We start from the raw sequence: 14,159 nt of genomic DNA on the forward strand, positions 1-14,159 counted from the left end.
TAGAATTATATTAGTTGAAGACAGTTCAATCATTCACCGAGGCTACAAAATCCGAAATCATTGTATTGAAGGGCTTTTCAATAAATGCCACCTTGATCAAAAAGTTCCCGAAATATAAACAGAAAATTCAAAACACAAGTTTACTCCTCAAAAGCGATATTATCGCCTTCAAAGTACTCCCCACCAACTGCATGGCACTTATGCCAGCGTTTGATCCAGCTCTCGAAACATCTCTAGTATAACCACCGGAGCTATTTCCGATTTTTCCATTACTTTCTTTCGACTATTAAAACGCGTTCCCCTTAATGGTTTTTTGACACCATCAAAGAAAAAAAATCGCAGAAAGCCTAATCAAGTAAATTCGATGGCTGTCAATAGGTATTCGTTTCGGTTTAGTCAGATTCACGGATAATGATGGCACTGTGTGACTCACGAAATGTTTTCCCACAAATCTTTTCGTTTTTGGGAAAATGCTTTATGAAAACATCTCATAAAGGCCAAATAATAGTCCTTATTAACTGTCATTTCTTTGGCGATATCAACTCGGTCCCTTTTTTGTATGAAATTCTGGTCCTTTGGGAGGAGCTTTACAGCAACGAGGCGCAAACTCAAACCATTAACTACAATGCCCTGAACGGTTCTTGCAGCAATGTTCGAATCCTCTGCCAGCTTTCTAATAGTTTATTTGCGTTTATTGATCAACTTTTTTCAGTTTCTTGATGTTTTCATCAATTTTCGATGCGACGCCTGCCTCTACGTTCGTCAACTCGATAGTCTCACGATCTCTTTTGAAGCGTTCATGCCACTCGAATACGGCTGTTTTCTGTAGTATCATAACCGAAACAGTTCCCAACATTTCTAAGATTTTCACACCATTCAATTCATTGTTGCTTTAATACAAACTCGTTGTTGCAAATTCAGGTTAAATCTGTAAAAAATCTAGAACACATGCAGAGGTTGAGTTACTCGGGGCAGTGTTAGTCACAGATGTGGCAACCTAACCAAAATAAAAAACAGAACTCAAATCAATTAACTTAGAGTGTCACCTGGCGCTTGTTCCGTAACTCTTTGATAAAGGTGGTATTACTTATTATTCCGTCCAATTGTCTTTTTTTAGGCAAAAAAAAAGACTCCTACTAATCCTGATTCGAAATCCAATGGAACTCCCCCCTTTTGGTACTAACAGATTTCCTCCAAAAACTTATTAATACTCCCATTGCACTGCTCTAACTTACTTTTATGCAACCAACGCTCCATTAAACGCAAATAACGAACAACATAGTTTCATATTGGCTAATAAATATAATGATTTGTAGTATGACATACTAACATTACGGTACATTAAGAAAGTAAATATTTGAAATAAATAAAAGTAATAGAAAAAAGTTGATTAAAAGTATGTATATATATGAATCTGGATGCAATGCGATAAAATTGAACTCCTCCATTCAAGAATGGGAAACAATTTGAATAACGCCATTGCCAGTTCTGATATGTAGCAAAAATATATACGCTTTTCGCTACCATATCAAATAATTTAAATGTTTTAAATAAGACAACAAAAGTACGCGTGGATGTATGTAGGATTTCGAAATACCGTGGCATGGAACAAGTTTCTAATACAGAAAATAGAAAAGTGGGCAACTATTTAGCTGTTCGACGTTTTGTCAGCGGTGTGGTAGGCGTCGGTGGTTTTATCTGAAAACAAAAATAAATTGGAAATTCAATTGCACAAAATTTACTTTTAATAAAAACAATGTGATAACTTTTGTGTGCGCTTTCATATGCATGTAGACACACATACATATATACAATATCGGACAAAGCATTTACATTCCAAAGAAAATACAAATATTATTCTAACATTAACATATTTAAGTATGTAAATTATTCGTGAAATCGAATACTAAGCGAATAAACACACTAAACTAACATTCGTAGACGTATACGCAAAAGGTGGCGCAAAATTAATAACCCCTCCGGAAGATTTATAGTTTTTGCAAATGGTGACGTGAGTCAATCATATTTGGTACTTGTGAACGAGGCAGCTGCAGCATACAAACAGAGAAGCACTGAAGCAAGTAAAAGTAAAAATAAGGATTTCAATCACCCAAAATACTTCTTTTTTTTTGTTTTTAGTAAAAAAAAATATTCAAAACCAAACTCTTTAAACTCTGAAAAGCTAAGCATCGGTGCATCCTTTCGCTAGTATGGCGTAGAGCACACAAATTTTTAACACTGAGTACAGATACTACAATTTTCCATGCGGAGCTTTTCGCCATAATAGAAGCCGTCGAAGTCGTATCCAAAAAAAGGTTCGAAAGAGTGCGAGGGGTGCCTTTTATATTTCGGGATTAGAGAACAAAAACAAATTTTAATCATCGAAAATCACTTTATTGTTTTTCAAAATATTCTCCATGAAGATCTATACACTTTTGTATGCATTTGAACCAATTGTCGAAGCACTTTTGCCACTCTGAATGAGGTACTCCAAAACATGCATTCTGAATGCCGCAACCGCTTCTTCAGATGTCGAAAAACGTTGAGCTCTCAGTTTGTTTTTTACGTACGGGAATAAAAAGAAGTCATTCGGTGCCAAGTCAGGACTATACGGCGGATGACCCATTAATTCGATGTTTTGGGTGCTCAAAAATGCAGTTGTTTGAGCCGATGTGTGAGAGCTCGCATTGTCCTGGTGAAGAGTGATCCGTCTTTGGCGATTGGTTTTCCTAATTTCTTGGAAGACAACTGGCAAACAAATGGTTGTGTACCACTCAGAATTTACTGTTCTGCTGTTGTTCTAGTGGTACGGTTGCGACATGTCCAGTTTTTCCGAAAAAACAGGCGACCATTTGCTTCGAAGAACTTCGTGCGCGCACAACTTTTGTTGGATTTGGCTCATCTTGAAACACCCATACAGTCGACTGCTGTTTACTTTCGGGCTCATAAGCGTAAATCCATGATTCATCACCTATCACGATGTCATAGACGTGTTTCGAAGCCCCGCGATCGTATTTTTTGAGCATTTCCTTCGACCAATCGACACGAGCCTTTTTTTGAGCGATTGACAAATTTTGTGGGATCCAACGCGAACAAATTTTTTTTACAGTCAAATGTTTATGCAATATTAAATGTATGCTGGTCCCACTAATGCCTAAGATTGTCTCAATCTCAAAATAGGTCACATGACGATCTTTCAATATCAGTTCTCGCACAGCATCAATGGTTTTAGGAACAACAACTGATTTTGGACGACCTTCACGAAATTCGTCTTGGAGTGAACTACGACCACGATTGAATTCACCATACCATCGATAAACACTGGTCCTTGATGGAGCTTCATCGCCAAAAAATGAATTAAGTTCATCCATGCAATGTTGCTGAGTTAATCCACGTCGAAAGTTGTAAAAAATAATCGCACGAAAATGTTCACGATTTAATTCCATTTTTGGACCAAGATAAATCTTTTAAGTTACTGTAAACAACACAAATAGCGCTGGTATTTCAAAACGTTCTGAGTACGTAAAAGCCAAAAAATGTCAAACTTTGCGATACAGCTGTCAGTTGCCAGATTGCAACACCAGGGTTGCCAAATCCCGAAATATAAAAGGCACCCCTCGTAAAAATTAAAATACTTTCGGACAGTCAATCAGTTCTCTAAGTCTAAATAACTTTACATTCAATTCAAAAGTTCTTATAGAGTGTAACAATGCACTCAACAAACTGGCGACTCTTAATCAGGTTTTCCTGATTTGGGTATCAAAAACTTCCAAAAACAGGAAACCAAAAAATGGAGCCAAATAAAAACCAATGGGTAATAGAACGGCACAAACGACCTCAATCACTTCAAAAAGCTCCTGAACTTTAACACAAACAGAGCAAAATCTTCTCTAACCCTAGACAAAAAGGGCCTCAGATTACTCTATATAGCACTTACATGCCACTTTGCCTGCAATAAACATTTCAATAGAACTATCTAGCACTAGTTTGTGCAGGTACTGCCTTGACGAAGTGGCGTCCATGGAACACTTCACCACCAATTGCGAAGCATTAGGTCACACATAATCCTGGGTTCATACCTACTAATGGATGAAGACTTACAAATGCTCCCTCTTATGGAGCTGGTTCGATTCCACGCAATCCTAAATAATTAAAATTAAGCACTTAAGGGCGCACAATGGATCAATCTGGTCGCGGTGCATAAAGACCTTAGCCTAACCTGTACAACCATTACCATTACCACCCTTTCGATTTCCTAATCAATGTAGTGCCTTTCAGGCAGAGGTTATCGCCATAAGAGAGGGCTCTTAAGAAGATATCCCTAACTACGAGAGAAGCTGTCTGACTATCCATCTTAGGAGACAGGATATGAAAAACACCATAGCGGTACTAAGAGGGCATTGTATAATATATTTGGAAAGCATGGAAATAAACTGGGAGTACACATAATAACTTTTGTCGATGCTATAAAGATATGGAAGAGGAGGAAACCGTAGAACACCTCCGCTGAGGTGTAAATGATGAGTTCCAATGGTATCACAATGTGACTATTCAAACTTAAGTGTGTCGGATGACAGCCACTCAACCTATCCTAACGAAAATCAAAAATGAACGATTAATTTTACGCCACCTTGTATACATATTTTTTAGTGGATTTCAATAGTTTTCCTTTCTTGATATTCCGCTTTACACTTTCCCAACGGTTCTCAATCAACTTGAGACTATTAAACTGTACCAGCCAAAACACCAGCATTGATCTACAAGACACGTCCAAAATAGACAAACTACGGCTCTCATAGAGAATTATTTCGACAGGGTTTATTACAACACTCCTATATAACCTGACTCCTTCCCTTAAAGACAAACCCAACTCGAAGTCGGTTTGGTAAAAATTGTACACCCAACAAAAATGTCGATGTGATCTCCCGTCAAGTACGATATTTGCACCGTTACTCGCTGCGTTTTGAAGGAAAAAAACTCCAGTTGAGATTTTTGAAGGAGTTATGAATTGTACAAGTGCATACAAAAGGAGCGGAAGGCCTCCAATGGTGCATAAAATGAAGTATGCGATTCGAAACGTTTGCAAAATCTCCACTTCTTTGCTGCAAAAAACTATCAAAGAAACCCTCGAATATCGAGAGATGGGTCCAGGGATTGGTTCCAGAACGAGAGAAAGCACTTCTAGGACTCTTTTGAATGGGACATTTCACACCACCACCGGCTGGTGGTTCAGAATACTATCTGTTCACTTCTCTGATATGGGTGGAAAAAGGTTTTCAATGGACGAAGATTTGAAGGAAAAGTAGGTGAAGGAGCTGCACTTTTTGAGGCAGGTATGAAAAAGTTAGTACCCTGTCTCCTCGTCTCTATCGAAAGATGTAATTTTTTTTACTCCATTTTTTTCAAACCTACGCAAGTTGAGTCCACTTACTCTTTTGGAAGTGATAGTCGACTATCTGATTATAATTAATAAGTATAACTACCTATAATTATAACTACCATTCGGTAGTTCACGGCTTCGAAACCCCGCGACATGAAAGACCAGATAATAAAAAATATGTTTCTAATATTGTCCACCACGCGGGAAGCAATGGCAAAGCTCCGAGTATATTTCTGTCATGAAAAAGTTTGGTAGGTTCCTCCATTTGTGGAATGACATAAAAACGTACACCACAAATAAAAGGATGAGCTCGCCAAATACTGGCAAGAGGTTCGTTCCCCGAAATTATTGACAGTATTTGGTGGCGAAGTGTCGCTGCCATCATAAATCCCATGCCGATTTGGCGCACCTTTACATAACAATTGAAATAGACATCGCCAGATCCCATAGCCTTACTATCATTGCATCTCTTGGGGACGACAGTATCAGGCTCTACTCTTATGAGGACGTTAACCAGCCAGCCAGGGGTGCCGTTTCCATTAAAGGAATGGAAGTTTCAGATACATACCCTTAAATCGTAGTCCTTAAAATATTTATTTGCCGTTCCTGCCGGCAATGTTAGATAAATTATCGTCTAGATTTATTCCCCAGAACTTGGGAAAAACCCAAAGGAAAATTATAGGCACACACCATTTCTTTCGTGATTTTAAATCCGCTTTTAGCAGCCCCTGTTTATCTGCTTCCTTTACTCTATGCCTAAATTTGGTATCCCGCAAAGCTAAAATGTCTGTGTAAAAAGGTATTTCATTCCAAAAGTTTCATTCGAATTATGAAGTAACCCTCGGCATCCTGTTCTACTAAATGAGGATTCAGAGAAGGAGGCTCCTAACATGCCACTTTTTTTATCAGGCACCAAAGTCTAAAAGAATGAGCCTGGGGCGGAAGGAAGGTAGTGTGGCCTATATTTGCGACCACAAAAACATGGGCACATCTGCACCCCGATGCAGATTACCTATCCAAATTTTCTTTTAAATTTATTCTTCACTTTTTCTTCTTCATTTATTCTTCTAAATTCTAAATTTCTTCTTCATCAGAAAATTCTTGAGTTTTCAATAGAGGCTTCGGTTATATATCCAGTCCGATACAATAAATATGTATGTAAATAAACTGGCCTACGATTGTATTCATTTACGCAATTTTACTCACCGCAGCACGTATTGGTTTAGCTGTCGCAGCATTAGCAGGAGGAGGTTCACGCGGCTGGGGGCCATCCACGTCTCCAACCACTGTCACTGCCACCGGACGATTTTCGACTGCCATGCGTTCGATGCTCTCACTTCGAGACGTTGATCCCGCACGCTTAAACATACCTGACAAACGGCCACGTAAGTCTTTTTTGCTGGCACGCATATCACTGGCTACACTAATGTCAGAGTCAGATCCTTGAACCTTCAATTACAAGCATAAAATAATTAAGATTGCCACATATAACCCGACACACTTTCAACTTACCGACACTTCACTCTCGGAATTACGGCTACTCTTCGTTAGACTGCGCAATTTTCCCATTAAGCTCTTCTTCTTTTTGCGCGGACCGCGTGGTATGTCACTCTGCGTGGAGCCACCAGATAGACGTGAGTCAAAGCTGCTGTCACGCATCATGCCACCCAATTCGGAATCAATGGATTGCATTGACGAGACGCTGCCATCATCCTGACGCCAAATGTTCTGTAACAATTAGTTATTTTTTATTATTTTCTTCATAAGGCTAAATTATCACATAATAGTTAACCTGATCTTTCTGTATTGAATGATCCAATGAGAGGCTCTTCCTTATTAAACTACCATTGTGTGTCGAAGTGCGCGATAATTTGGAGCCGTTGCGCGTTGAACCTGCTGCACTGGCCACTGAGCTCTGACTACCATGTGGATCATTTTCCTGCGATGCCGCACGCCGCAAATTACTGCGACGCACACGCATCCGTTCATTCTCATCTTCGCTGAGACGCTGGAATTTTCGCAACTCTTCTGACGCTTCAGCGAGGCGTGCAAGCACATTCGTTATTTGTGAATTATTTAAGACTGTGTTTGGCGAGGGGCTGCGACTACGTTGCCGTGCCGTACCCGCCTGTTCAGGCCGCAATGTGTTGCCACTGCTCGAAGATGAGCGCCTGCTTGTTGTTGCCATCTTCAGGTCTGGCGCTATCTTCACCAGCTCATCGACAGTTTGTAGCAAAGCGCCCACTTTACGCTCACCTCCATCTTGTTCCACGCGGCGTTTCACTAACTCCTTCTCGTAGCGTTCACGTTCGCGACGCAACTTTTCATTGGATGTTCGCAGTTTGGCGTGCACGTCGCGCAATTCCAGCAAATCACATTGCAGTTCGGCAATCTTTCGTCGACCTTCCTCCATCTCCTCCTCCGTAGAGCGTTTCAGTTGCTCTAAACGTCGTTTTGACTCCAGACGCTCTTTGTCACGTTCTCGCTCAACTTCGAAGAGCGTTTGTCGCAAGTCACGCGCCAATGTTGATGTTTCTTGCAGCAGACGCTGTTGATCTTCGCGTTCTTTTTGCCACGAGAGTTCCAGTTTTGTTTTCATGCCCGGTATTTTTGTGCGCCCAGAGCCGATAACGCGTTCTTCTTCGAACTCATTTAATTTGGATTGCATTTCGGATATTTTTATCTCATTTGCGCTACGCTCAGATACAAGCTCTGTTTTTACTTTACTCACTTCGAGGCGTGACTCGACCAACTGGTCCTCCAGACAACCGACCTGGAAGGATAATAGATTGTAAGATTTTACAAACGTAAAACTGCAAAAGAGCAAACCTGTTGTTCCAGATAGGCGATTTTGCTCTTATCATCGTCATCACTGCTATGCATTGAACCACGACTCTGGCGGCCTGTGCTGCTTGCTTTGAGATCACCGATTTTTTTCTGTGCTGATTCTAACATCTGCTTGAAGGTATCCCGATCTTTCTTGAACTTCTCGCATTGGCGCTGTAAACACAAGATTTAATAAAGAACTGAGGAAAAGTTGCAATAAGGAATGAAGGCAAAAAAGCGATTTTAGTAATCTGAATGTATAAGTTTTTAGATGAGAAACTGAACCAGTATTCGACACCTTCAAAGAAGTTCTCAGTTGAAACTCCAGCGCGGAAATCGATGAAACCACAACAGTTAATACAACTGTGCGAAGACCGAAACGTAACTCGGTACACGTCGTACCTCCAGTCATCGTTAAAAAGAAGTCAGTCGTAATTATGGAATTCCTTCTTTAATCTTTTGACACTCGGAACGCGAACTTCGAACTATAACAATCAAATAAACCCCAGACTACTGTGGTATTTTCCAAACGGGGATATATGCTGTTGCTTCAACCAGCTGAGCTGGTATTCAACCAGTCTACCAACCGGGTTAATATCTACTGCGGAAGGAAAGCCGATGAAATAGCTAAGAATGAGGGAACAAACACAGCCTGTACCAGTGCCAGGATACTGCATTCACATCCCTCAAAATCGAAAATTTCCTTTTTATCCCTAAAAAGCATTCAGAATTAGCTAAACTTCAATTCCGAACAAATTATTCGAAAACCCATGCGTTTAGTCCAAGGTATATACCGAAACTGGGTTGTGATCGAGAATCTCAAAATCATCAGATTTATGTTTATAATATTAGGTTTTCATTGATGAGAGACGTACGTGAAGGGGCAGAAAGGCATGTTGCCATTGAGATTACTTCACACTCTGCCTATATTGCTTTACACCTCATTTTTGATGTAGCAAAGAAGTCTACGGCACGCGATTGTCATAGTCAAATGGGTTTGCGTGTGGTTTTCGTTCGGTAGTATTCGGGTTCGGAACCTTTTATGAAACACAAAAATTATAGAAAGTGTTTTTTTAAAAGGAAAGAATATCTTAGAAAATCATCTCCCATCCGGAGGCAGCATAAAACTGAAGGCCTCTCCATTTGTGAAACAACATCAAGACACACCCCGAAATATGGAAGAGTGGCTTTGCCAAACACCCAAAAAAAAAGATGTGTGCTCCAATTATAATATATAGTCAACGTAGTGTTTCTACTTTCTCCTACCTGCATAGAGGTCAATTCGCCACTCAAATTTTTGACCTGTTGCTCATACCGTAGACGTGTTGATGCTACCTCGGACTTAAGCTGTAATTCAGAGTTCTGCAACCTTAAAAATAGAAAAAAAAACATAGAAATATTTTAATCAACTCTCAATGCCAACTACTTACCTTGTTTTCAGCGTTTTGATTTCTGCTTGCAAACTGCTACTATGCTCATTAATCGAATACTGCGCTTGTTCGATACGATTAAAGTCATTTAGCTTACTACCTAAATCCTCATTTTCCTTACGTAACTGAAATACTAAATCTATATTCATCTCATTTTCGCGCCGTAAACGATCATATTCTTGCTCCTTCTCTGCCAATTTATTCTTCAGCATTGTCTTTTCATGCTCCGAGGCACCATTTTTGATTTGTTTCGCCTCAGCCTCTTGCAGCTTCTTCTTCACATCGCCGAGCTTCTTTGCCAACTCTGTACGTTCCACACGTATTTCGTCCATTTCATTCAGTTTTTGTCTCATAGAATTCAGCTCCACTTGCATGTTGTCCTTCTCGGTGGTTAGTTGAGCTCGCATAAGTATCGTTTCCTCAGACAACTTTTCCCAATGTGTATTCAAATCTTTGTAGCGCTTATTTTCATCAACTAACTGGATTTGCAACTCCTCAATTTGTTTCTTAAGCTCCTGCACTTGTTTGGAATCAGATTTTGAAGATTTAGTTTTCAGTTCCTTCATTTCCTTCTCATGCGCGGCTTTTGTTTTTTCTGCAGCTTTTTTAGCGCTACCAAGATCGGCTTCTAATTGCGTTAGTTTCGACTCGAGCTTCTCACGCTCCTTGCGCTCCTTTTCGTAATCCTTTTCTAGTGTAGATTGTTTTTCTTTGTCACGCTTGGATTGCGATTCGAGAGAGGCTTTCGCGGCTTCAACTTGTTTGAGCTACGTGAAGAATCGACATTATAAATAAGATTGTATTTTCTTAAAAGGAAGTTGGTATTACCAGATTATCCTGCTTCTTGATTTTGTCTTCAAGCTCTTTGACTTTCGAACTGAATTTTCTGGCTTCATCGTCCGACTTCTTCAGTTTATGTTCCAGCTCACTAAGTTTGGGTGTCGAGCTCGTCAGTGTCTTCAATCGTTCTGGAAAAGCATTAAAAAACAAGGAATCAGACGAAAATGTATGAGTCATTATTTAGTTTCAGAAAGCAGATTTTCAGTTAAAAAGAATAAAAATAATTAATGGTTCGAAGGGAATTGTGAAACTCACAAGGCAGAATCTCTAAGTCTTTCATAATTGAAGAATAACAACAAAGATTCCATACTAAAATATGGAAGAGTAAAAAAAGCAACACAAGACAATTGGCAATTTTTTCATAGGAATTACCTTTCTGTATGTGTTCTGTTGTGGTGTTATGGCAGGTATTAGAAACTTTGGAATTTTCGCACCTTGCAAGGGTTTTGTACGACTTAGAGGCTCCTCTCCTCATAGACATTAAAACTCTTACAGAATCCTTTAGAACATGGCATTTAGACAGAAGTCGGAGGGATTTAAATTAAAAATATTTCAAACATACACAACGAGCTCCCACTTAGGGAAAACGAGTTTTATTTATAACAGAAGATGCACAAATACTCCGATCCAAATACAAGTTTACCTTAAAGTAATAGGTTTTTTATACCTTCCCGGAGCGAAATGAATCACTCATTTCATTTTACTCAAGTTTATGAAGGAAGATGTCTATCGCTGGCAATGATATAGAGAAAGCTATAGAGCTGAAAATGTGTGTCCAAGAACAGCAACATGCCATTGACTCGATAACTCACATCCCATTCTGAAGACAATTTTCAGAAAGATCTCGTATTATTCATTTATAAGGTGCAATCATTCAACAAGGAAAGTCCAATAATAACCAGCCATCCACTGGATATCACTTGCCTGTTTGGGCCTGAAGCAGCTTAAATCGGGCATCGTCCGAACAGTCGTAATTTTGAAATAGTCGCCTCTTCATTCCGGCAGTTATATTAACAAAATCGCTATGCTGGAATGTAGAAAAACCTACAAATGTTTGTGAAGACTCCAGTAAATGCACAGAAACTAGCAGAACCACTATTATCGACTTTTTGTGCCACATTGTGCATTAAAGAAATAACTCCGACAATCGTGTCAGCAGCCATCTTGACGATGTCAATTAGCTGCCTCGGAGCGGGCCTCCTTAGACCTTTTGGCGGAATGCTACCGTTGTTATTCACGAGATCTAGAAGCCATTCAGGCTTTTAAGGCGAGCAATTTATGACGGGATAGGTTTGGAGACGCTGTCGTAAAGCCGTCTGAGCCAGAACGATAAATAGATAAAAAATTTCAAATCAATCAGTTAAGATTTGTGCGAACTATGAGTCCAGCCGTGACGTGAAAAATGTGGTTTCAAGAAAAACGATTTGAAAGTCTTCGGTTTAAATGGAATTGTTATTAAAAATAAGAGTATTTAATTAAGCCCTTCCATCCTTTAAGCATATAAATCGGTTATTTGAATTTTTATGGTGGCCTAATCCCTCAATACGCACTTTCTGACAAAACATTAGAACTTTAACCCCCGTGAATCTGGTCTAATCCGACACTCTGCTCTAATCCGACACTCTGGTCTAATAGTGTCTTCGGCAAAATTATTCTGAGCGACATCTTCTTTAATAATTATTAGCGTTTACTCATGTTGAGCAACATTTTTTTTGTCTGTGGATATTGAAATTTTCAACTCACCAATATCGCCCTCTGCTACGGACAGGCGTTGCTTCGCCTTCTGCAATTGCTCCTCCAGTGCCGTCTTCTCAGTCTCAAGCGTCTTTAATTTTTCACCGCCACTATTCAGTACTATCACTCTCATTTCCCGTATCTCATCCTCAAGCTCTTCCACCCACTTTTTCAAATGATTCTTCGGCGTGAGATCTGTCACACGTTTCGGCGTACGCACTGGCAATTTTTCTTCGGCTTCGAGTAGTATTCGTTTCAGTTTACCATCTAACTCGTTACGCTCGCGTTCCATCGACTCAAATGACTCTTTCAACTTTGTTAGCTCTTCACTGTTCGTACCATTCTTTTCCAATGATGTGGTCTTACGTAGAGCTTGCAATTGCATACGTTTATTGTCTTTCAGCAGTTTCTCATTTTCGCTTTCTAATGTTGTAATTTTCGTGCGCAACACCGATGCTTCTTGTTCAACCAACTTTAATTGACGCTTCGTATCTATATTAGTGTCCTGCGGAAGTGTTGAACCAGTTTTAGCAGAGAACTCCGCCTGTAGACGTTCAATGGTGCGATCTTTGTCGGACAATGATTTCCGTAACTGCATCAGTTCTTCATTGAGTGCTTTCAGTTTCTTATCAGATGCGTTTGTTGATGTTGAGTTAAAAGTTAGCAACGAAGAGGAAGACCTTTTCTCACCAACCTCGGCTTGATGCACCTTCTCCTGCAGCTCTCTCACATGTTTCTTGGTTTCACGATTCTCTCTTTCTAAGTCATCAACTCGTTGTCGCAATATCGACGCCTCCTGTTCATTCAATTCCAGTAGAATACGCAACTCGGCGGGGTCGTCCTCATCAGAAATGCCTTCATCACGATCGGCAGCAGATTCGGGCATCAAACGATGTGGAATAGGACTCAATTTGCGTGTTGCTATAGAGTTGGGATAAGAGTGTACAAATGTATGTATGTATAAGTAGATCGTAAAAAAAGACGTCAAAAGCTTTTAGTCAATTAATGAATTTCATCATGCAAAGCATCAATGATGGGATTTGATGTAATAGAATTTTTTAGAATGAACACTGGTTAATTTAACAATGTGTGTATGTATTAGTTTTGGTGATGAGCAGCTGTAAAAAATGGCAAGTACTGGCGGTAAGAAGCAAGTCATATTTTTTCAAATTCGGGTTAGTTTGGATCAAATTGGTAAAATTGTAAGATTTGAAATTTTAATGCGCATATTTTATTATTCGAATAGGAATTGTGTCCAAATTTATAAATTTAAGGTGAAAATATAGGAATAATTTAATAAATGCTATAAATATAAAATTTTGTGTTTGAACTCATATTCGTACTTCTGGAGCGTGTTGCCATTTTTTTCAACTGCATCATTAGCGAATCATTCTCATCCTCGTAACGGGCAACCTTTTTCCTCAAATTTTCCGCCTGAAATTGTACAATTAGAACAGAAGATTAGTACTCTACTAAGATTTTGTTCGGTCATGCATTAGTTTAATTGCTGAAAATCAACTTGCCATTTTAATAAGAATTGAGATAACCGGACGAAAATATTTAAAGGCCGCCGTAGCCGAATGGGTTGGTGCGTAATTACCATTCGAAATTCACTGAGAGGTCGTTGGTTCGAATCTCGGTGAAAGCAAAATTAATAAAAACATTTTTCTAATAGCGGTCGCCCCTCGGCAGGCAACGGCAAACCTCCGAGTGTATTTCTGCCATGAAAAAGCTCCTCATAAAAATATCTGCCGTTCGGAGTCGGCTTGAAACTGTAGGTGCCTCCATTTGTGGAACAACATCAAGACGCACACCACAAATAGGAGGAGGAGCTCGGCCAAACACCTAACAGAAGTGTAGGCGCCAATTATTTATTTTTTTTATTTTTTTAAATATTTAAAGGTAATTGTAATAGGTTTTAGTTATCAGTTGCTGATGAGCTTGTCAGG

The 14,159-nt window shown here is 39.5% G+C and overlaps 1 protein-coding gene across 4 annotated transcripts in view; it reads right to left on the bottom strand.

The window, feature by feature from the left end:
* Nucleotides 1-1,299: 1,299 nt before the first annotated feature.
* LOC129247115 (myosin-9) overlaps nucleotides 1,300-14,159 on the bottom strand; it is a 45,696-nt gene continuing 32,836 nt past the window's right edge. For 3 of the 4 annotated variants that reach the window (XM_054886051.1, XM_054886052.1, XM_054886050.1), the window contains exons 8-17: nucleotides 13,554-13,644; nucleotides 12,220-13,131; nucleotides 10,465-10,604; nucleotides 9,637-10,403; nucleotides 9,473-9,575; nucleotides 8,210-8,380; nucleotides 7,173-8,153; nucleotides 6,893-7,108; nucleotides 6,587-6,829; nucleotides 1,300-1,698 (exon numbers count right to left, since the gene is read on the bottom strand). In XM_054886051.1, the coding sequence (XP_054742026.1) occupies nucleotides 1,645-1,698; nucleotides 6,587-6,829; nucleotides 6,893-7,108; nucleotides 7,173-8,153; nucleotides 8,210-8,380; nucleotides 9,473-9,575; nucleotides 9,637-10,403; nucleotides 10,465-10,604; nucleotides 12,220-13,131; nucleotides 13,554-13,644 (3,678 nt within the window). In that variant the 3' untranslated portion in view covers nucleotides 1,300-1,644. The remainder of the gene's footprint in view (nucleotides 1,699-6,586; nucleotides 6,830-6,892; nucleotides 7,109-7,172; nucleotides 8,154-8,209; nucleotides 8,381-9,472; nucleotides 9,576-9,636; nucleotides 10,404-10,464; nucleotides 10,605-12,219; nucleotides 13,132-13,553; nucleotides 13,645-14,159) is intronic. The other variant, XM_054886053.1, reaches the window with a different exon arrangement.

This window comes from Anastrepha obliqua, chromosome 5, assembly GCF_027943255.1.
Source record: "Anastrepha obliqua isolate idAnaObli1 chromosome 5, idAnaObli1_1.0, whole genome shotgun sequence".
NCBI lineage: Eukaryota > Metazoa > Arthropoda > Insecta > Diptera > Tephritidae > Anastrepha > Anastrepha obliqua.